Source organism: Eptesicus fuscus, chromosome 21 (genome assembly GCF_027574615.1).
Source record: "Eptesicus fuscus isolate TK198812 chromosome 21, DD_ASM_mEF_20220401, whole genome shotgun sequence".
NCBI lineage: Eukaryota > Metazoa > Chordata > Mammalia > Chiroptera > Vespertilionidae > Eptesicus > Eptesicus fuscus.
The window spans coordinates 35,722,672-35,743,664 of record NC_072493.1 but is presented as its reverse complement, the minus strand read 5'-3'; the positions used below and the strand labels follow the sequence as shown (position 1 = coordinate 35,743,664).

Genomic DNA, 20,993 nt, shown 5'->3' with positions numbered 1-20,993 from the left:
AGAGGAAGGGAGAGGGAAATAGAGAGATAGAAACATCAATGATGAGAGAGAATCAATGATCGGCTGCCTCCTGCATGACCCCTACTTGGGGATGAAGCCCACAAGCTAGGAATGTGACCTGACTGGGAATAGAACAGTGACCTCCTGGTTCATAGGTCAGTGCTTAACCACTGAACCATGCTGACCAGGCATAACTTCGTTTCTTTTAACAGATATTGACTCAGCGCCTCTTAAGTGCCAGCCCTGTTCTAGGAGCTGTCATTCTAGTGGGAGATGGATTATGTCAGGGGGCAAGAAGTATCTACACTAATAAAAGAGAAAGATGCAAATTGACCATATTTTCATGACACCCACCAGCCAATCAGGAGTGAGTATGCAAATTAACCCAACAAAGATGGCATGTTAATTTGCATACGCAGGCACCGAGCGGCCGGGGGCAGGGTGGGACTCTTGTGCCATCGCCATGGTGACGACACAGGCATTCCGCACCACCCCAGCCACTCCGGGCCTCTAGGCAGTGTGGGAAGGCGGAAAGGCAGCTCCAGGCCAGAGTGAAAAGGTGGCTCCGGCCGGAGTGAAGATGGTGCCAGCAGTCAGGGGAAGGAAGGCCCATTTTTGCACAAATGTTCATGCATCGGGCCTCTAGTAACAAATAAAATAGGCTCTGTGAGGTAGGCATTCAAATGGACACTCTCACTATCATTACAATATCATCCTATCTAATAAAAGAATAATATGCAAATTGACCATCACTCCAACACACAAGATGGTTGCCCCCATGTGGTCAAAGATGACTGCCCGCATGTGGACACAAGATGGCCATCACAAGATAGCCAGCAGGGGAGGACAGTAGGGAGGGACCAGGCCTGCTAGGGAAGGCAGTTGTGGGCGATCAGGCCAGCAAGGGAGGGCAGTTGGGAGGGACCAGGCCTGCAAGGGAGGGCAGTTGTGAGCGATCAAGCCTGCAGGTGAGGGCAGTAAGGGGTGACTAGGCTGGCAGAGGAGGGGAGTTGGGGGTGACTGGGCCTGCAGGGAAGGGCAGTTGCGGGGGACCCAGGCCTGCAGGGAAGGGCAGTTAGGTGTGACCAGGCCTGTAGGGGAGGGCAGTTAGGGGCAAACAGGCTGGCAGGGGAGCAGTTAGGCATCAATCAGGCTGGCAGGGGAGTGGTTAGGGGGTGATCAGGCTGGCAGGCAGAAGCGGTTAGGGGCAATCAGGAAGGCAGGCAGGCGAGCAGTTGGGAGCCAGCAGTCCTAGATTGGAGAGGGTGCAGGCTGGGCTGAGGGACACCCCCCGCCCCCGTGCATGAATTTCGTGCACCGGGCCTCTAGTCCTATATAATAAAGAGGTGATATGCAAATTGACCATCACTCCAATATACAAGATGGCCACCCCCATGTGGTCAAAGATGGCCTCCCCCATGTGGACACAAGATGGCCACCACAAGATAGCCAGCAGGGGAGGACAGTAGGGGGGGGCCCAGGCCTGCAAGGGAGGGCAGTTAGGGGCAACCAGGTTGGCAGGGGAGGGCAGTTAGGGGCAATCAGGCCAGCAGGGGAGCAGTTAGGCATCGATCAGGCTGACAGGCAGAAGCAGTTAGGGACAATCAGGCAGGCAGGCAGGCAGTCGAGCTATTGGGAGCCAGCAGTCCTGGATTGTGAGAGGGATGTCTGACTGCCCGATTAGGCCCAATCCTGTGGGCCTAATCGGGCAGTCAGACATCCCTTGAGGGGTCCCTGATTGGAGAGGGTGCAGGCTGGGCTGAGGGACACCCCACCCCTGTGCACGAATTTCATGCACTGGGCCTCTAGTCTATACTAATAAAAGGGTAATATGCTAATTAGACCAGATAGATCAAAAGTCTTCCGGACGTCCTTCCTGACAAAGCCGGGGGCATGGTTGTCCTGCAAACCACCCACGGCCCCTTGCCCAGGCTGGCCCCATTCCTGAGCGGGGACTCCCCACCCCAATCAGGAGTGTGGCTGACCTGCAAACCGCTGATGACCCCTCGCCCAACCTGGCCCCAACCCCCAGCAGGGACCCTCAACCCTGATTGGGGGTGCGGCCAGCCTGCAAACCCTGTGGCCCCTTGCCCCAGCTGGCTCCGCCCCCAAGTAGGGACCCCCCCACCCCGATCTGGGGCCTCCTTCAGGGCAGACCAGCCGGCCCCCACCTGTGCACCAGACCTCTATCCTATATAATAAAAGGGTAATATGGAAATTGACCCTGACGGCAGAATCCAAAAATATGAAGATAGTGTAAAGATCCTCTGAGACAACTTCAAACATCCCAACATTTGTATCATGGGTGTGCTGGAAGGAAATGAGAGGGAGTAAGAAATTGAAAACCTATTTGAAAAAAATAATGCCAGAAAATTTTCCTTACCTGGTGAAAGAAATAAACACACAAGTCCAGGAAGCACAGAGAGTCCCAAACAAGATAAACTCAAAGAGGCCTACACCAAGACATCATTAATTAAAATGCCCAAGGGTTAAAGACAAAGAGAGAATCTTAAAAGCAGCAAGAGAAAAGCAATTGGTTACCTATAAGATAGCACCCATATGACTGCCATCTGATTTCTCAACAGAAATTTTGCAGGCCAGAAGAGAGTGGCAAGAAATATTCAAAGTGATGAATAGCAAGGACCTTTAACCAAGATTACTCTACCCAGAAAAGCTTTCATTTAGAACTGAAGGTCAGATAAAAAGCTTCACAGACAAGAAAAAGCTAAGGAAGTTCATCACCACCAAATCAGTAGTACATGAAATGTTGAAGGGTATTCTTTCAACAATTAAATCTAAAAAGCAAAATAAATGAACAAGGATTCTGATGAACAAAATACACTGATGAATAAAACAGAACCAGAAGCCTGGAAGTATGGAACAGACTGATGACTCTCAGAGGGAAGTGGGGAAGGGGTGGGGGATGGGGGGGTGGGGAGGGGTTAACCAAAGATCTTATGTGCATATATGCATTACCTATGGACACAGACAATAGGATAGTGAAGGCCTGGGGCAGGGTGGGAACCCAGTGGAGGAGAGTAATGGGGGGGGGGGGGGAGAGGGGAGAACGGGGACATCTGTAATACTCTCAACAATAAAGATATTCTTTTAAAATGTGGGGGAAAAAAGACACCCCCCACAACTTGAAAGAAAAAGAAAATGTAAGCTCCAAGAGGTTAGGCACCTTATCTAAGGTCACCACAGCTAAGTGGCTAAACCAGGGTTCCAACCCAGGCTTGAATTCTCCAAAGCTCATTATTCTTTTCATTTGAAAAAAAATTTTTTTTTTTTACTGTGAAGTATAGTCCGTAACACATATAAAGCAGAGCTGAAGGAATAATCAGAGTGAACACTCAGGTAATCATCACCCACAGAAAAAACACAACCAGCTCCCAGAAGCCTTTCTGTGCCTTCCCCTCCTTCCCCAAGGCAACCTTATCCTCATTTCTAACCCCATAACTTATTGTGCCTATTGTTTGGTTTCCTACAGTTTGGATTTCTTTTTTATATCTGGCTTTTGTCTCTGAATGCTATGGGTATGAGATTTGACCATGTTGCTGCAAGAGGCTGACATATTTACCACGATGGATTTAATCCACTCTACTGTTGACGAGCATGGAAACTGCTTCCAGTGTTCGACAACTGTGAGGTGCTGTCAGGAACATTCACAGAAGCACCTCTTAGAGCACAAGAACACATTTTCTTTTGGATTTATACCTAGGAGAGAAATTGCTGCAACACCAGGCATGTTAATATTCAATTATACTGCACTGCAAAGTTTTCCAAGTGGTTGTACCAATTTCCACTTACCCTGTCTGAGAACTCCTGTTGCTTTGCATTCTCACTAACCCTAGCTCAGGCTTCTATCCACAATGTGCTGCTGGCCACTAGGTGATGCCATACCTGGGGCTAGGCACAGCAGCTCCAGGACCACACCAAGATGGCACAGCAAGGTCTGCAGCAGTACAAGGAAAAAACCCTCCCCTGAGGGACTGTTACAAGCACCCAAACAAAATACACTTGGGTCTATGGTTTAAAGACTAAGGAGGACCAGTTCTAACTAGTAAAACATACTCACCCTAAGTCAACAGACAGAAGGTAGCAAAAATAATGTGTCATGACATTGCTTTTAAACGTACAGCTGACCCTTGCCAAACTAGACCTGGACAGGAAGTGTGCGTGGAAGGAATGGAATGACCTCATGCTTGGGAGTTCCCAGTTCTGGTCTTGGTAGTTAATACACAAACAAATCTCTTATCATAAGCAGGGGAGTATTGAAATAGATCATTAAAAGCAATGACATCTTATGCTTTGCAATGCTAATCTGGGTGGCCTTGGAACTATGGGTTTCAATTAATGCACCAACAAGATCAGTGTGTTAGTATCCCATAGACACTGCTCCAAAGCACCCTCTGCTGGGGCCAGGGATCAGCGTGGACCAGAAATCCTCATATTCTCTTCCACAATGGAGACAGGTGGCCTATGGTCACATTTTGGCTCTGACTACTTGACCAAAAGCCATTACCTGAAAAGCTCCCCAAGCTTTTCCTTCTTTGCTGGGGACAGAAAGTAGGGCACTGGCAGGCTGCAACGAGTGGCCACCTCTACTCTCCGATTGGTCCTGTCCACTGCCATGTACTACCTGGATTGTGACAGCAGCCTCCTCCAGGCCTCCTTCCTCCTGCCCTGCTGCCACCCCACCCAGGTCCCTTCTTTCCACAGCCTGAGTCGGATCATGTCTCTGCTCTACACAGAACCTGCTAAGGATTTCCCATCACTTTAAGAATAAAATCTACATTTACTGCTCTGCCTGCAAGGCCCTGGCATTTCACTGAGGGAAACTTGTCAGGTGAGCCACAAAAGGACCTCAGGGCCATGTAAACAAGGAAGTTCCTATGTACACAGATGGTTCTCCACCAGCATCACTGCCTTTCTCTGTGCTGCATCCACCCTCCTTTAAGCATGTTTTCCTGGGAGGCCACTTGGAAATCAGTCTGCCAGGGTTTGAATCCTGGCTCTACCACTTCTCCAGCTGTGTGACCCTGGGCCCTTTTCTTCATCTATACTAATAAAAGGGTAATATGCTAATTAGACCGGGAGACCTTCCAGGAAACCTTCTGGATGTCCTTCTGGACAAAGCCATGGTGGCGGGGCTGAGGCAGAGGCGATTAGGGGCAATCAAGCCAGGAGGGGAGGGCAGTGGGGGGTGAGCAGGCCGGCCGGGGGGGCAGTTGGGGGCGAGCAGGCTGGCAGAGGTGGGCAGTTGGGAGCGAGCAGGCTGGCAGGGGTGGGCAGTTGGGGGAAAGCAGGCTGGCAGGGGGGGAAGTTGGGGGCAAGCAGGCCAGCAAGGAGGGGCAGTTGGGGGCAATCAGGCTGGCAGAGGGGAGAGTTGTGGGCGAACAGGCCAGCAGGCAGAGTGGTTAGGGGTGATCGGGCAGGCAGGAAGGTGAGCAGTTAGGAGCCGATGGTCCTGGATTGTGAGGGGGATGTCCGACTGTTGGTTTAGGCCTGATCCCTATGGAGTCCCAGATTAGAGAGGGTGCAGGCCAGGCTGAGGGACATAACCTCCCCTGTGCCCGAATTTCATGCACTGGGCCACTAGTCTATACTAATAAAAGGGTAATATGCAAATTGGTCGGTGCGCCCTCACACAACAACTGAACAGCAGGCTGTATGGGGTGACCAGGCTGGCAGGGGCGGCAGTGAGGGGTGACCAGGCCAGCAGAGGGGGGCAGTGAGGGGCAACCAGGTCGTCATGGGGGTGCAATTGGGAGCAACCAGGCTGGCAGGGGCGGGCAGTGAGGGGTGACCAGGCCAGTGGGGGGGGGCAGTGAGGGGTGACCAGGTGGGCAATGGGGGGCAGTTGGGGGCAACCAGGCCGGCGGGGGGGAGGGACAGTTAGGGGTGACCAGGCAGGCAGGGGGGGCTGTTGGGGGCCACCAGGCTGGCAGGGAGAGGCGGTGGGGGGCAGTGAGGGGCTAGCCAGAACTGTCATGACATTTAAGTGAGTGAACAGACATAATAGGGTATAGAAAATGCCCAACACATAGTGCTAAACAACTGTAGTAAATATTATTAGTATTTGATCATTACCACCACACCTAGCAGTTTCCCATGTCATACAACAGTCTCTGAGCTGAGCTGTCTCCTCATATTCTGCCCCAGTGCTCATGTGGTCAGAAAGGCAAGGAGAGGGAGGAGAGTGCTGGAGAGACAGGGGTAGGTGACCACCTGCAAAATGGGGCACAAGGTTTGGGGGCTGCCCCCGCCTCAGCTGCCACAAAGCTTCTGTGTTATCACATTTCCCCTCAGTGGGAAGGTCTTCATGAAGGGTTGGGGCTGGGTCCTTGGTATAGCATCTGCCTATCAGGATGAGTTCCAGGCTTGGATGGCCTCACATACCATGTTTGGGCAAAGGCCAGGCCCAAGGGGCTATGCAGGGCTGAGGGAGACCCATTTCTGGGGACCTTCCCAGCTGATAATTGCTCCTTTTCTGGAAAGATTTTTTGGAAATCTCCATTGTTTTTGCTCACCCAGTCCCCCCCGCCACTTTTTTTTTTGTCAAGCAGCCTCCTCCAGGTGGCTCTGATGGAACTGTCAATCACAATGCCTTGCCCTGCCCCTACTCCCTGGGTGGAATGCATTATCTTAGATCTGGCCAGTTTCCTCTATCATCCTTGATGACAATGACTGGCCCAGGATGTGGACTTTGTGATCCAAGCAGAGCCAATCAGAGTCCTTCCTAGAGATTCAGCAGATAAGAGTATCTTCCCTGTAGAGAGGAAGGCATAAAGATAGAGAAGAATTGAGCGGCCAGTCTCCATTTGCCTGTGACATGAAGAGAGTTTGTTGGAGGCAAAAGAGAATGACATTCACAATCTAAAAAGAAGCTGAGCAGAATGGAGAGATGAGGAGGCAGAGTTCTCCGGTGACACTGTTGGAGTGCCTGGGGCCACCACGCCAGAAGCTAGCCCCACCCCTTGGTTTGCAGATACAAGAACCAATGAATTATCTTTCTGGCTTAAAAAGTTAGAAGTAGATTTCTGTTACTTACAACTTTAGAGCCTAATCAAGCAGGGTGTCCCCAATAAGCCTTGTTCCTTAGTCACAGCTGACATGTAACCCAGAGGAAGGCCTCTAAGCCAGGACGATGGGATTCTCCATTCAGGATGAAGAAATGCAATGGGAGTGTTTTGAGCCATCAGTATCAACAGCAGTGCTTTGGGCTGAGATTTCCCAATTCCTGCCCTGCTCAGGCATGTTGCCTTAAATCTTTTTTCCACTCTGCAGGACACCTCATGGTCCTGAAAGAACCCTCTGCATACCTCCCTTTAATAATTTCTTGCAAATAGAAGACCCAGGGCTCTGCAGTGAGACACATCAGATTCTAATTCTGGCCTGGACACTCATTCACTGATCTTAGACATGTTTAATTTCTCTAAGTCTTAGTTTTCTCTTCTGTGAAATGAGGAGACTCGTGATCGTGAGGTTATCAGGAGGATTACAAGAGATGAAGCAGCTGAAGCGCTTGCCCACAGAACCTGGCATGGAGGAAGAGTGCAGGTATGAGCAGCTATGATTTATGTAATAGGGAACGTACCTCTCGGGTCCGGAAGATGATCCTATACTGGTACTGAGGCCCATGGTCCTTGTGGTCCTCCAGCTTCTCCCGCTTGATGCTCACGGCCACTGGCCCTAGCTTCTCATCCACACCAAAGTAATTGGCATGCTCTGTGAGAGAAGAGTAGGTGAGTTCAGAGACAGCTCTCTGGTGATATCCCACGGCAGGCCTGCTGAGGGGACGGCGGGTCAGGGCAGGCTCTCAGTCCCGTCACGGCCACATTCAATGGAGAGACCATAAGAGGTGAACGCCCATCTTACTATACCATGTCTGCCAAGTCACACAACTTGAGCCTCAGTGCTCTCTCAGAAATGAGGGCCCTGACATTACCCACAATTCATAGAGCTGATGGGAGGGTGAAATGAAGCTACAAATATAAAATGCTCAGTGTGGTACACAGCACCTAATAACCCAGCGTCATTGTGAATCTTCTGTATTTGCAAATGTTCATCAGTTTAGCTGCCAAATTACCTCATGAAATGGCTAACACTCTAGAAGTGATTAAGATTCTAGCTAAAGAGCCTCTCAAGTCTGACTAGCTATGTCAGGCGTTTGGCCCAAGTCACTCGATAGTCTTCTCATCAGTAAAATGGGATCAGTAAGGATGGACCCACTTCTCAGTATGATTGTGAGAATTAAGTTAAAAAGTACTAAACACCCAGCACAGAGCCAGGCACACAGCAAGCAAGTGAGCAGTGCTAGCTATTACTACTCCCAGGGCATGATGTTTGTCACAGAAAAAGGACCATGATTCAGGTCGATAAGCATCACCTTTATCTGATCGCATTCCTATAGACCCAGGAAACTTAACCACTACTCTTTTTTCCCCTTGTGCTGACATAGCCATTAGAGTCATGGAGGAAGTCTCTTGCTCGCTCCAGGAAATGACAGCTGTCTCACCCCTTTTCTAAAACATACTGCTGTTTTATTATGCTCCCAGCAAACTGTTCTTCCTGATGTATACCCCAAGTATCTCCTGCCTGTGGTGGTTACCCACCAACAGTCTGACTTGACCCAAGTCCATGAAGTCAGCATCTACCCACTGCTAGAAATTCCTTCCGATCCCAGTGCTCTGATGTTGAACTGATGGTGCCTATTTTCATGAGATGCTTTTGCAAATCAAAGGTTTATCTAAGGCCCAAATAATATGTTAGTTAATAACCCAATCAGAACAGCACCTACAGTGGGTTCAATAATTTCCCCAGCTGGCAGAGAACAGAGTAAATACTATACTCCACAAATACCAGTTCACTCCTGAAGCGGTTGCTGTGTTTGTTTTTTTAATACACTAATGCATACCCAGGTATCTCCCAATCGGTCCTGGCATACAGTAGGCACTCAATAAATAATGACCAATGACTAACTAATTTATGAACTTCCAGGGCTACAAATAAATACTTTTTTAAAGAAAGCTGCTTTTTAAAAAAGTTGCATGAGTACTTACTACCAGCCTGATGAAGAGCTACATGTGTTTTTTTGTGTGTTTTTTTTAAATTGATTTTCCACAGAGAGGAAGAGAGAGGGATAGAGAGTTAGAAACATCGATGAGAGAGAAACATCGATCAGCTGCCTCTTGCACACCCCGCACCGGGGATGTGCCCGCAACCAAGGCACATGCCCTTGACCGGAATCGAACCTGGGACCCTTGAGTCCACAGGCTGACGCTCTATCCACTGAGCCAAACCGGTCTCGGCAACATGTTTTAATGTACAATCCTATTTGATCCTCATTACAGTCCTTTCATGTAGTTATTTCTAGGTGTGAGCTGAAAAGAATGTATCCTCTGTTAATTAGGTACAAAATTAATATGCATAACTGTATACATATGTATATGTAATATGTACACAAAATGAATATGTACTAATATCAAAACCCAGTTTTGATGGGTTATTCAAATCCACTTCCACCTTATTGTTTTGGCTCCTAGATCCATCAATTTCAATGAGAGGCCGTGTCAGCTGCTGCCACTGATTATGGATTTGTTCACTTCTCCCTGTATACATATACATATGCCCCTAAACCAGGTTGGCAAATACAAAGGTTCACAACTATTAGAGCTTTGTGGCAAATTTTTAAATATCAGCATGAAATGGCCTTTTCAGTTCCTCCTAAAAGAGCTTTTAGCCTTGAAATCAGTTTTGTGTGATACTGATGTTGCCTTACCTGCTTTCTCTTGGTTAGCAACTGACTGAAACTTCTTTTTTAATCCCTTTATTTTCAATTTCTGTGTCATTTTGTTTTTGGGCATGTGATACTACTACAATCATGTCTATTCCTCACAGGAGGACGCGGAGTCTCGAGGAAGAAATGTGTCATGTAGTCAATAAGCTATGGGATGAACACCCCAAACCCAGGGCTGCCTGACTCGAAACTATACTCTGAGCCTTGTGGTTATGCTTGAGTAGGACACTGTTTTAAAATTTTTTCAACTAGTTGCTATGAAGTATTAGCTGCCTATCCATTTGTCCCTTCTTCCTTTTTAGGAAAACCCTTTAATCTTGAGGGAAGAAAAATAGAGGGACTATGTCTAGCTAAAAATCTCTATTACCCAGCCTGCCTTGCAGATAGGAGCAGACAATAAGGAGTAATAGTTGGATGGGCTTCTGAGAAAACTCTTTAAAAGGGATTGACTTGATAGGAGGTCTACCTTTTTGCCCTTATCTTGTCCTCTCTTTCTCTGCCTGGAAACATGCATGAAATGGCTAGAGCTCCAGCAACCATCTTGGACCGGGAGACCACCTGAGGCCTGGAGACCATGCACTCAGATTGGCATTCCACTAATGCTGAGGGGTAACAATACCAGCCCTGGGCTGCTGACCTCTGAACTTCTTCATGAGAGAAATAAACTTCTATGCTGTGTAAGCCTGTTATTGGTAGTTGTAAGCAATTGTGAATTGATACAGTTACCATCATTTAAACATTAGAAGAATCCACATTTTAAAAAATCTGAATTTTAGGAGAATCTTGAAAAAAATCATAAAGGATGGCAACCCTGAGTTTGTCTGCATTCCCTACAAGACAACGACGAGCTGGAGCTGAGCAGGAGCTGCCCTTTGCGTAGTCCCTGCTTGGTGTGCGTCACTTCTGTAAGTGTCCTGCCTGGGTTTGTGGTCTCTGCCCTAAGCTATGTTGCCGCGTGGAATTGCCCCACCAGCACCAATAAATTTAATGATATATGAAGCCTGTCTCTCCCTGGTGTTAATGACTTCAAAACATCAATAATTCCACTTTCAAAGGGGATCCAGAACCTGCCTGTTTCTTCCCTGCCCCTATCCTAGATGTGTCAATCATCTCCTTCTTGGCTCTCTACCCCCAGAGGGAGGCTGTGAACATAGTCAGATCAGGCCTCCCCTGCTCAGAACCCTCCTGCAGTTCCATCTCACTTGGGGTAAAAGTGAGCGTTCTCACTATGGCCCACAAAGTCCCACATGATCTGCCCCTGTCACCTTTCTGCCTTAGCTCCTTCTCTTCCCCCCAGTCACTCAGCCCAGCAACAATGGCCTTCTTCCTATTTGGTGTTTCAGGACTATTGTACTTGTTCCCTGTGCTGGAAACACTGTCCCTAGTCTTCCTCCCCTCCTCCTTCAGCTCAATACTCAAATGGCACCTATTAGGAGGTTCTCCCCAACCATTCCCTATTGAAAATCGTAACCTCCCACCCTGACACTTTATTTTTCTCTTGGCTGCTTTACTTTTCTCCACAGCACTTCCTACCCTATGATACCTTATATATTTTATCTATTTATTTAGTTTTAAAAATGTTTTTATTGATTTCAGAGAGAGGAAGGGATATGGAGAGAGAGACAGAAACATCAATGATAAGAATCATTGATAGGCTGCCTCCTGCACACCACCTACTGGGGATCGAGCCCACAACCCGGGCATGTGCCCTGACCAGAAATTGAACCGTGACCTCGTGGTTCATAGGTCGATGTTCAATCACTGCCACACTGGCCAGGCTATTTATCTAATTTTATTGTTTGCCTTTCACCCACCCCTAAAACATTATAGTGCTAAAAACAAGGTTTTTGTGTTTAACTGGCCAATACTGTATCCCCAGGTTCTAGAGAGTGCTGACACAGTGAGCCAGGCACATATTTGCTAAATGAATGCCTATCTATTGCCTCACATAGCTCAAGGTTTCGGCGTGCCAGCCCTGTGTCCTGATGCTTGCTCACTAAATCTTCACAGCTCTGCGCTGACATAGTTCCTAGCACACAATGAGTGAATGAGCAGGGGAGTCTCAGAGACAAGCCACCACCCGCCCGCCTGCCCCAGTCACCTTTGCCCACGAAGTAGTCCTGATAGTAGCGGGCACCCAGGTCCACGTGCTCGATGCTGTACTGCTGCGGGCGACTCTGCGTCCTCTGTTGCTCCTTGGGCACCTCCAGCACAGAGATGCTGGCGTTGGTGCGGTAGGTGCTGAGGCTGGGCTCGGCCAGGCGGCACTCGCTCCTGCCCGAGGAGGCGGTTGAGGCCCGGGAGAAGCTCACATTGCGCTCGCACTCGCCACCAATCTCATTGCGGAAGTGCGGGCAGCTGAGCAGCAGGTCATTGCTGTTGTCATCGCCCAGGTCCTGCTCCAGGTTCTCCTTGTAGTTCAAGTCCTCCGTGCTGGTGAAGGCCGGGTCCAGGCCCCCGAGGCCATGGGCCCGCGACACTGTGAGGGATTCCATGGCCGAGGCGGCTGAGGCCCCAGTGGTGGTGTTCCGCCTCTGGGCCGAGGACACCCTGTTGGCGGCTGCCTCGTGGAGGTCGAACAGCATGCTCTGCACATCAAAATGGGCGAAACTCTTCTGGCAGACCCATGGCCTGCTGGCCTCTGGGGGGCTCCGCCCTTCCTCTGCTTCCCCCGGGGACCGGCCAGCGTCACACTCTGGTTTACTGGTCCTCAGCTTCCGGAAGATGGATGAGTCCACTGTGTCCCCACTGCCCAGGCCCCGCACGGGCTTCTTGCGGGCCCTCTCCTTCTCCTTCCCGGGCTGTAGCGGGAGAAGGTTGTCCCTGGTGGGCTGCTCGTGGCGGAGGTCTCCCTTGGCTCCGCTGACGCTCCCTGGGAGGTGTGGGCCTGAATGGGCCTGGAGGAGCTCGGTGAGGTTCTGGGAGCCCTGGGCCTCCGGCTGCTCATTCCGGAACTCATTGAGAATGTCAAAGAAGCTTTGCTCAGGCATGCCCTGCACATCGATAGAGGAGGTGCTCCCATATTCGCGGAAGAGAGGCAAGGCTCCCATGAGCCGGCCCCCCCTAGGTTCCCCCATGTCCTCCATGTCACACTCGCTAAGGGTGAGCTCACTGCTGCTGCGATGCCGCAGGGGGAGGAAGGCCCTGCCAGGGGACCGGGGCCACCCGTCCTGGAATTCCACATCTTTGGACCGTCTCCTGGAGAGTCGGTGGAAGGCCCGGGACCCTGAGGAGGCTGGGGTGTTGGCGGCGGGCTCTCCATTCTGTATGCTCCTCATGGAACGGGCCACCTTTGTGGTCTTTGTGCCATCTGTGTCCTGTGAGGGGCTTGGGTTGTTCTGCTCTCTCAGGGCCTCTCTCTTGGGTGGCCAGTCAGCCACTCTTGCACGCACACCCATCTTGGGCACTGTGGGGGTGGTGGGACTGGGGCGGGTGATGGCAGTAGCTGGGCTCTCACCAACGGGCTGGGGCATGCTGCCATTCTGGACCCAGAATCCCATGGGAGCATAGTCTCCCGTTTGGGGCCCGGGGAGGACATTGCCTCCCCTAGCCCCACAGCTGGCGGCCAGGTCCATGCCATCATTGGGAATGGGCCGATAAGTGGTCATAGTCCACAGGCACTGGAATGCTTTGGCCCCTATAAGCTGTGGAGTAACTTTATGGGGTCCTCTGGCCCTCAGCCATTGTTCAGGGCTGCCAGTCCCAGGATGAAGGATGCTGGCTCCTGAAGCCTGACAGGAAGGTTATGAGTCTGTGGAGTCCAATTCTCCACCATCGCTGTGGAAAACCGAGCCAGGACAACCTCAGGAGGCAGGTGTTGTCCCGGAGCTACAGTCTGAGTGGTTCAGCAGGGCAGAGCAAACAGCAGATGGGGGCGAGAGCCAGCAGGCTGCAGGGGTGCCATGCTGAAAAGGGAGAAAAGGCAAAGGTGAGATGTGATGTTACTGCTTCTAGAAAGTGACCTTTTTGGACCGCTTCACTCACTTAAAAAATCTTTTTATTATGGAAATTTCCAAACATACCCCAAAGCAGAGAGAAGACTATGAAGAGCCATCCCACCAATTTCAATAGCCATTTATTATAGTACTAGAGGCCCAGTGCACGAAATTCATGCATGGGTACTGTCCCTAGGCCTGGCCTACAATCAGGGCCATCTTTCCCGGCTGCCTGCAGCTGGCCCCGCCCCCGCCATGGGTTGCCCTCTGTGTGTGGGGTGACCAGTGGGGAGGGAGCCTTGGCCTGGCGCTGCACACGTTCCCCACCACCTACCCTGGGTTCCCCATTCGCCATCAGGTGATCGGAGCCTGCTGGCTGGGGAAAGGGACCACAAGGTGATCAGTGCGCCTCATAGTGACTGGTCCAGTGGTAATTCTGGTTGTTCTGCCATTAGAGTCAATTTGCATATTACCCTTTTAGTAAACAGGATTCTTCCCTCATCTGTGAGAGTTATACTTCAAGACCACCAGTGGAACCCTATGTATTATGCTTTTTCCCATATATATAACTATGATCAAGTTTAATTTATAAATTAGGCACAGTTTGAGATGAACAACAATAAGTTATAATAAAAATAAAACAATTATGACAATATACTGTAGTAAAAGTTATGTGAATATGCTCTCTCTCAAAATACCTCATTTTACTGTACTCACCCTTCTTGAGATGGTATGAAACAATGCCTATGTGATGAGATGAAGTGAGGTAGTCAGAATAGTGCACAATTTAACACTTACGAATAATTTATTTCTGGAATTTTTGATTTAATATTTTTGGACTGTGGTTGACCACAGATAACTGAAACTGTGAATAAGGGGGGGCTATTGTACTTGCCATTGCTGTTTTATCCATCCACCCACTCCTACACTATTTTTGAGAGACTCTTTTAGAGTAAATCCCAGACAGCAGGCCATTTCACCTATATGAATAGTTTAGCTTATATCTCTAGTAGATAAGCCTTTTAAAAATATAACTTCATCACACCAATCTAGATTAACGAGAGGTCTTTAATACCATGTAATATTCCATCTGCACTGCATTTCCCCCATTGTCTCAAAGGTGTCTCTGAGGTTGATTTGTTCAAACCAAGATCCAAACAAGATCCACATTCGGCTTTGGCAGATATATTTCTTCAGTCTCTTCTACTTTATAATGCCACCCCCTTTACTTGATGCTATTTATTTGTGGGATCACTTGTGCGCAGAGTTTCCCACTTCCAGGATCTGAATGACTTTTCTCATGGAACACGCTCTGCTGCCCCCTGAGTCCTGTCTATTGGTGGCTGTATACAGAGGCTGGACTGTTGTTGGCCTGTTCTGCAATCTGCCGGACTAGCTACCCCACTGGAAAGGAAATGAGAAGGGCAGATGTTACTGTGAGCACTGGGGGAGGAATGTCTCTAGAAACCTGAGGTGGTAAATCTCTTATTTCTGAGATCTCCTCAATGGCTCCTGTGTTAGAATAAAGTTTAAATTCCTTCTGCTGGCCCCCAAATGTCATAGGATCTGACCCCTGCCAGTCTCCCTGATGCCACTCACCATCCCCAACCAAGATCCCATCACACGGGTCTTCTTTTCTATTATTCTGACATAGAAAACCCCAATCAGGACATCTGGGTAGCCTTCCTTGGTTCTGCACCAAGCTGGCTTCCCTCCCATGGTGCCAGCTCTTCAATAAAGCTTCCCAAACCACGCTATGAAGACACAAAAGCCTGGTCTCCTCAAAGCCTTTCTTTCTGTCACCAGCCTCCTCTGCTTTGTTTTTGCACCAATTGAAATTATTTTTGTTCATTATCTTTTTACGGACTCTTTTCACCACACATTATCAGTTCCAGAATGGCAGGGGTGTCTGTGTTGGTCACCCATGTATTCCCAGTCCCTAGAACAGTGTCCAGGACTATTCATTGTATGAATGAGTGAACAGACAGCTTCTAACTTGACATTCAAGTGTACCCCAAATTGTAGACCACTGGGGAAGCGAATTTGTGCTTCTGCACGGCAACCTGAAGTACTCTGCAGGATCATCTCCCTTCATCTCTACCTTGAACTTCTGGAAGATGAAACCCTCTGCTGCAGAAGAAAGGGAAAGTGAGTCATGGTCTGTGGCAGAATCTGTTGGTTGCCTGATTTGCTCAGAGCAGCGGAGTCTAGGTTGGGCTGGGTATCTGGTTCAAGGTGACCAGTAAGTTTTCTTTCCTTTGGAATTTGGAGCCAGACATGGCCACTCTGGTCAGCGAGTGTTAGTATCCTCTCTCCAAGTGAAGAACTGCAAGGCCTCCTGTTGTGAGTGTATGTGTACATGTGTGACTTGACAGAAAGGGGAAAGCATGAAGCAGATTCATGGAGAAAAACTGGGGTGAGCCTGTATCCTCTGAGAAAGTGAGAACCTGGTTCCCATGGAGCATTCCTAAGGGTACTGCAGGGAGGCATGCAGGAGATGGGGCAGAGAACAGGGGAGGAAAGTGGAAAGCCCCCAGGGTTGGGTTGGTTAAGGGAGGCAGGAGTGAGGCCAGGTGAAGCTATGGTGACCTGGACAGCAGAGGTGTCTTCTAAAGAGGCAGGTGGGCCTCCTCAGCTCTAGCAACCAAGCCTTGTATGATGTAGATGCCAGACCTTCAGATTTTTTAAGAGAAACCGGAAATCTAGAATTGTATGCAATATCTCCCAATATGAAATTACTAGTAGTGGCTGCCTCTGGGGAGGGGAGCTGGGTGTCCTGCCCATCTCCTACCCCCGCCCCACTTCATTTTTCTCCTGAGTACTTATGAACACACTCAGTTCTTCTTATTATTCCCAGCCCCCCACTCCACGAGACCCTGTGTATCCCCCAGGATCTGTTTTGAACTGGGGGGTGGGGGGAGGGAAGGAGCTATACTGGCTACATTTTACCAATTATTTGCACGTATTTCTAGCCACTAAATAAATACTTCTTAAAAGCATCACCAGCAAAAACCACAATGAGGGTAAACAAAATAAGTATGTGGGCCAGATCTGGGCAGGGGCTGCTGGTTTGAGACCTCTAGGGTTTTTGACATCTGCCAGAGCTGAGGTCATGATGCCCACACCCTACTGGGCGTGGGGTCCCAGGCCAGGCTCAGGTGTCTGGCCAGTCAAGGGCACTGCTTGCACTAAGCAGGGCAGCTGCACCCTTGGGCCAGGTTGGCAGAGTGCAAAGAACTAGTCCTTTGAAGCCACATTTGGTCTAGTTGGGAAAACCGGTCACTGAGATGTGACCCGGAGTTGTTTACACAAGCACCTTCTGACAGATGGGCTTTGCTGATGGCATTTTTTTTTTTCAGCTCAGTTGGAAAACCCCAATCCGTTTTGTTCCCTTCTGCGAAAACACACAGATGTTCTCAAGGCCCTGGTCTCTGCACAAATCTGCTCTCCGAGTAGGTGCAGCCGAGTGTCCCTGTGACATTCTGAGGCTGAGTGATACCCACAGCCCCTCTGGGATTCAAGAACTAGTGCACATTGGGACATTTCCAGCTGTTCACTGTTGAGTGTCACCTTCCTAAAAGCACCCTGATTTTCCTATGGGGACCTCCATTATGAGACATACAGCCTTGGTTTAGAACATGGTGTGCCATGGCCTGGTTACTGAAACTGTGACTCAATTTTAATCTATAAATGGGGATAATGCCACCTAACCCACAGTTACTGCTACTATTAATCACTTCTTCATGTATCTTGGGCAAGAGCTCCATCCCCTCCCCACAATTATACCACAGCCAGGGGTAAGCACAGGACCCCGGCTTAGCCAGCAAGCCAATGTTCTCTGCTTAATCTGAGCAAGGTTCAGAAGAGCATGGAAGCTGGGGAGTGTCCTATAATGGTGGGGGATGGTGGACCTGGCTTTTCCTGTGGCATGGCTTTTGCTGGGGACCCTTGGTTCCCTCCCTCCAGTGTTCCTGGGCTCCTGCCCATTTTCTGTGTTGTTCCTCTGGCCCTGTTAATTCTATAAGCCAAGATCGCCAATGTGGCTTCTGCTGTTGCCATCTGAGGACCTTGATTAATACATGGCATGGTGTGCAAGGAAGGAAGCTGGGAATGGTAGACAGGGGGAAAAATGGGGCCAACACAGCAGCACAATGAGAAGTCAGCAGCAGTGGGACAGTCACAGGGGATGCATTTGGCTGAAAGTAGGAGTATATCATCCAACAATGGTTCAGGTGACAAGAACATTTCATTATCTCATGTAACAAGGAAGTAGATATGACAGTTCCATGCTTGGTACAGTGGATGATGTCAGGCACTTTCTCTTTCTCTCCCGCCCGCCTCGCTCAGTGTGTTGCTGGTTCTCAACATTGACTTGTGGCCTCGTGGTTGCAGCTGGCGGCCATAGCTAAGCTTCTCACTGAACCATGGGCAAGGAGGAAAGAAAGAGTTAATATAAGAGTGTTCTTTCTACCTATCTGACCCAATCAGGAAGGAGAATCTGCCAGAGCATCTCCCCTACCTCAACAAACTTCCTTTTTAAAAAAAATTTTTTATTTTTTACAGAGAGGAAGGGAGAGGGACAGAGAGCCAGAAACATCAATAAGAGAGAAACATCGATCAGCCGCCTCCCGCACACCCCCCACAGGGGATGTGCCCGCAACCAAGGTACATGCCCTTGACCGGAATCGAACCTGGGACCCTTCAGTCCTCAGGCCGACGCTCTATCCACCGAGCCAAACCAGTTTCGGCTCAACAGACTTTCTTTTATGTTTCATTGGCCAGAATGTGGTCACTTGTTAGCAACTCTGAGAAAGCCAGAATCTGTGACTGTCCTGAGTGCCCTTGGGCCATGAGGACTTATCCCTGGGGATGGCCACATCCAAGGGCTCAAAGTGGAAACATCAATGTCCTCTTTCATACTTCCTTCCCCTCGCTCCACATATCCAATTCACCACCCATATCCTGCTCTCTCCCACAACCACGCTGGTCTGAGCTGCCTTGACTGCTCACTGACTGACAATACCATAGCCTCCCTGCTGCTTCAGGGCCACTGTACATGCCATTCCTTCTGCCCCTTCCCTTACCTAGGTAATTCAAGACTCAGGACAAATGGGGACACTTTCTCCACATGACTATCCCCTCTCACCAACCTGAGCTCTCAGAGCACTCTGCTTTTCTCTTTGGGGTACCTGCATCAATATATATATAAGTAGTTTACCATGTAATTAATTGTTTGCTATATGTAAGTGTGTGAGGCACTGAAGTGAGGGTCTTAATCACTGCCTGCATCCCCAGCACAGACCTGACAAATAGAAAGCCGGAATAAATAGCTGGTGAATACATGGATGGATGGACCAGGAAGCACTGACACAGTAGGGGTCTGTGACCTGAGGGCAAATAAAGCTTGCTTGGTGTCCAGGTGTATCTGTCCCTGGGAAGAGGGAGAGGGAGAGGGAGGGCACTGCGGGGAGCCAAGGCCTCCTTCCCAGGTAGCCTTCTGTATCCAGGGCTGCCCTGATCTGCTGAAGGTGTTTCTCCTTCATAGAAATGTGATCCAGTCCCAGTGACGGGGGCTTATCCTGGTAGCCCAGAGCCAGGGCCATGGGGAGGTGTCCCCTCCAAGGCCCTGTGGGGTTGGGTGTGTTAGACTATGGTGTTGCTACCTCCCCCGAAGCACATGTGAATTGAGAGCTTCCTGTTCTAATTCTGGGTGCAGTCCCACTCATTTCAAATGAGACTTTGAAATACAAAATTACGAAAGGATGTTTCCTGAAGAATGGGCCCACCCAGGAGCTGCAGGAGTGCAGCCACGCTTGTGCAGTGGGGATGATGTGACAGCCGGGCGAGGGGCCTGAAAGGCCAAATGAGGGCCTCTGGGGAAGTCACAACCATTGCTCCAGGAGGCCTGACATTCCAGGGGATCTCACTGGTTCTAGCCAGCCCAGTGCCAAGCCATACGCACTGTGTGGCCATGCCATTTATTTCAATACTGAAACATTTTGGTAGATGCCGCTGCCTGGAACCCCGAGTGCTCCCAATCACTGTGTGAGGCAACCTTGTGTCTGTTCTCATGGCTGCTGCCGCCCAGGTTGGACTGGTGGTTAAATATTTACACGTTTCCCCACAGGGCTCACGCCTGTGGCCAGGCCAACACACCTTTAGAAGATGGTTTGCCAACATGGAGCCTGACTTGCGAACTAATCCTGGCTAACTGCCACTGAAACCTGCTATGATCACATCTGTTGGGCCCGGAGATTAAATCAATATTTGACAATACTGATTAAATAGAACCAGGGAATCCTCGTCAAAGAGCATCTGTTCATGCTCTGCTCTTTCCATCCTGCTCTGAGGGAGCCAGCCAGGAGCATCTCTGGCTCTGCTTGTTTTCACCTGAGAACAGCTTTGGAGTGGGGTGAAGTGGGGTGCAGGTGTGTGAAGCCCACCAGGAACCCTGTGGAAAGGAAGGCTCCTTGTGGTGGGAGGGGAGTGAGGGAGCTGGACATACACAGCTGGGCTGTGTTATCCTGGGTGTTGCCCAGCTGCCATCAGTAATCACCCAGTCTCCTGATTCAGGGCTGCCAAGAGCCAGGCCCCGTGCAGAGCACTTACCACACAAAATTGGGAAACCAAGGTTCTGAGAGGGGACATTACTTGCCCAAAGTCACAAAGAGAATGAGAGGAGGAGCTGACCTCTGGACCTGGGTCTGGCTGACCCCAGAGTCTGCCCTGTGACCACTCATTCCATATAAGAACAAAAACGGGTACATATGAAGTCAGGAGACCAGGTCTGCTCCACTGGGCAAGTTCCCTAAGCTACATGTGACACTGGCCTCACACCTGGCCCTACTCAACCCATGCAGCATCCCTAGGCAGGGGGTCCTACAGTTCTCCCCACAGAAGGGAGCACTGGGGCTCAGAGTGGCAAGTTACCTGTTCAAGACCGCCCCGGGAGGGAAAAGGCAGAGGTTGGGTTCAAAGCCAGGTGGGTGACTCTAAGGTCATCATAACCACTTTCATCTCTAAAACCCAGGGACAGAGCTGTGAACACAGTGGCTCAATAAATGCCTGCCCTCCACCTCTGAGTGATTTTAAGGCGGAAATCAGGGTCACACTCTGGAGTCAGATGGCCTAGGATCAAATCCGGGCCCCAACGCGTACCAGAAAGAGAGCAGTGCCACCTCCTCTGACTGCTGGAGGAGCATGAGATAATCCTCATACATCTTCATTTAAAAACAATAATGACGACAAAGCAGCTA

General features: G+C 49.8%; 1 protein-coding gene across 1 annotated transcript in view; it reads right to left on the bottom strand.

Moving 5' to 3' along the window:
• The window catches only part of SIPA1L3 (signal induced proliferation associated 1 like 3), a 249,937-nt gene that overhangs the window by 94,277 nt on the left and 134,667 nt on the right, over positions 1 to 20,993 (bottom strand). The window contains exons 3-4 of the mRNA XM_054710125.1: positions 11,904 to 13,707; positions 7,601 to 7,731 (exon numbers count right to left, since the gene is read on the bottom strand). Of these exons, the coding sequence (XP_054566100.1) occupies positions 7,601 to 7,731; positions 11,904 to 13,410 (1,638 nt within the window). The 5' untranslated portion in view covers positions 13,411 to 13,707. The remainder of the gene's footprint in view (positions 1 to 7,600; positions 7,732 to 11,903; positions 13,708 to 20,993) is intronic.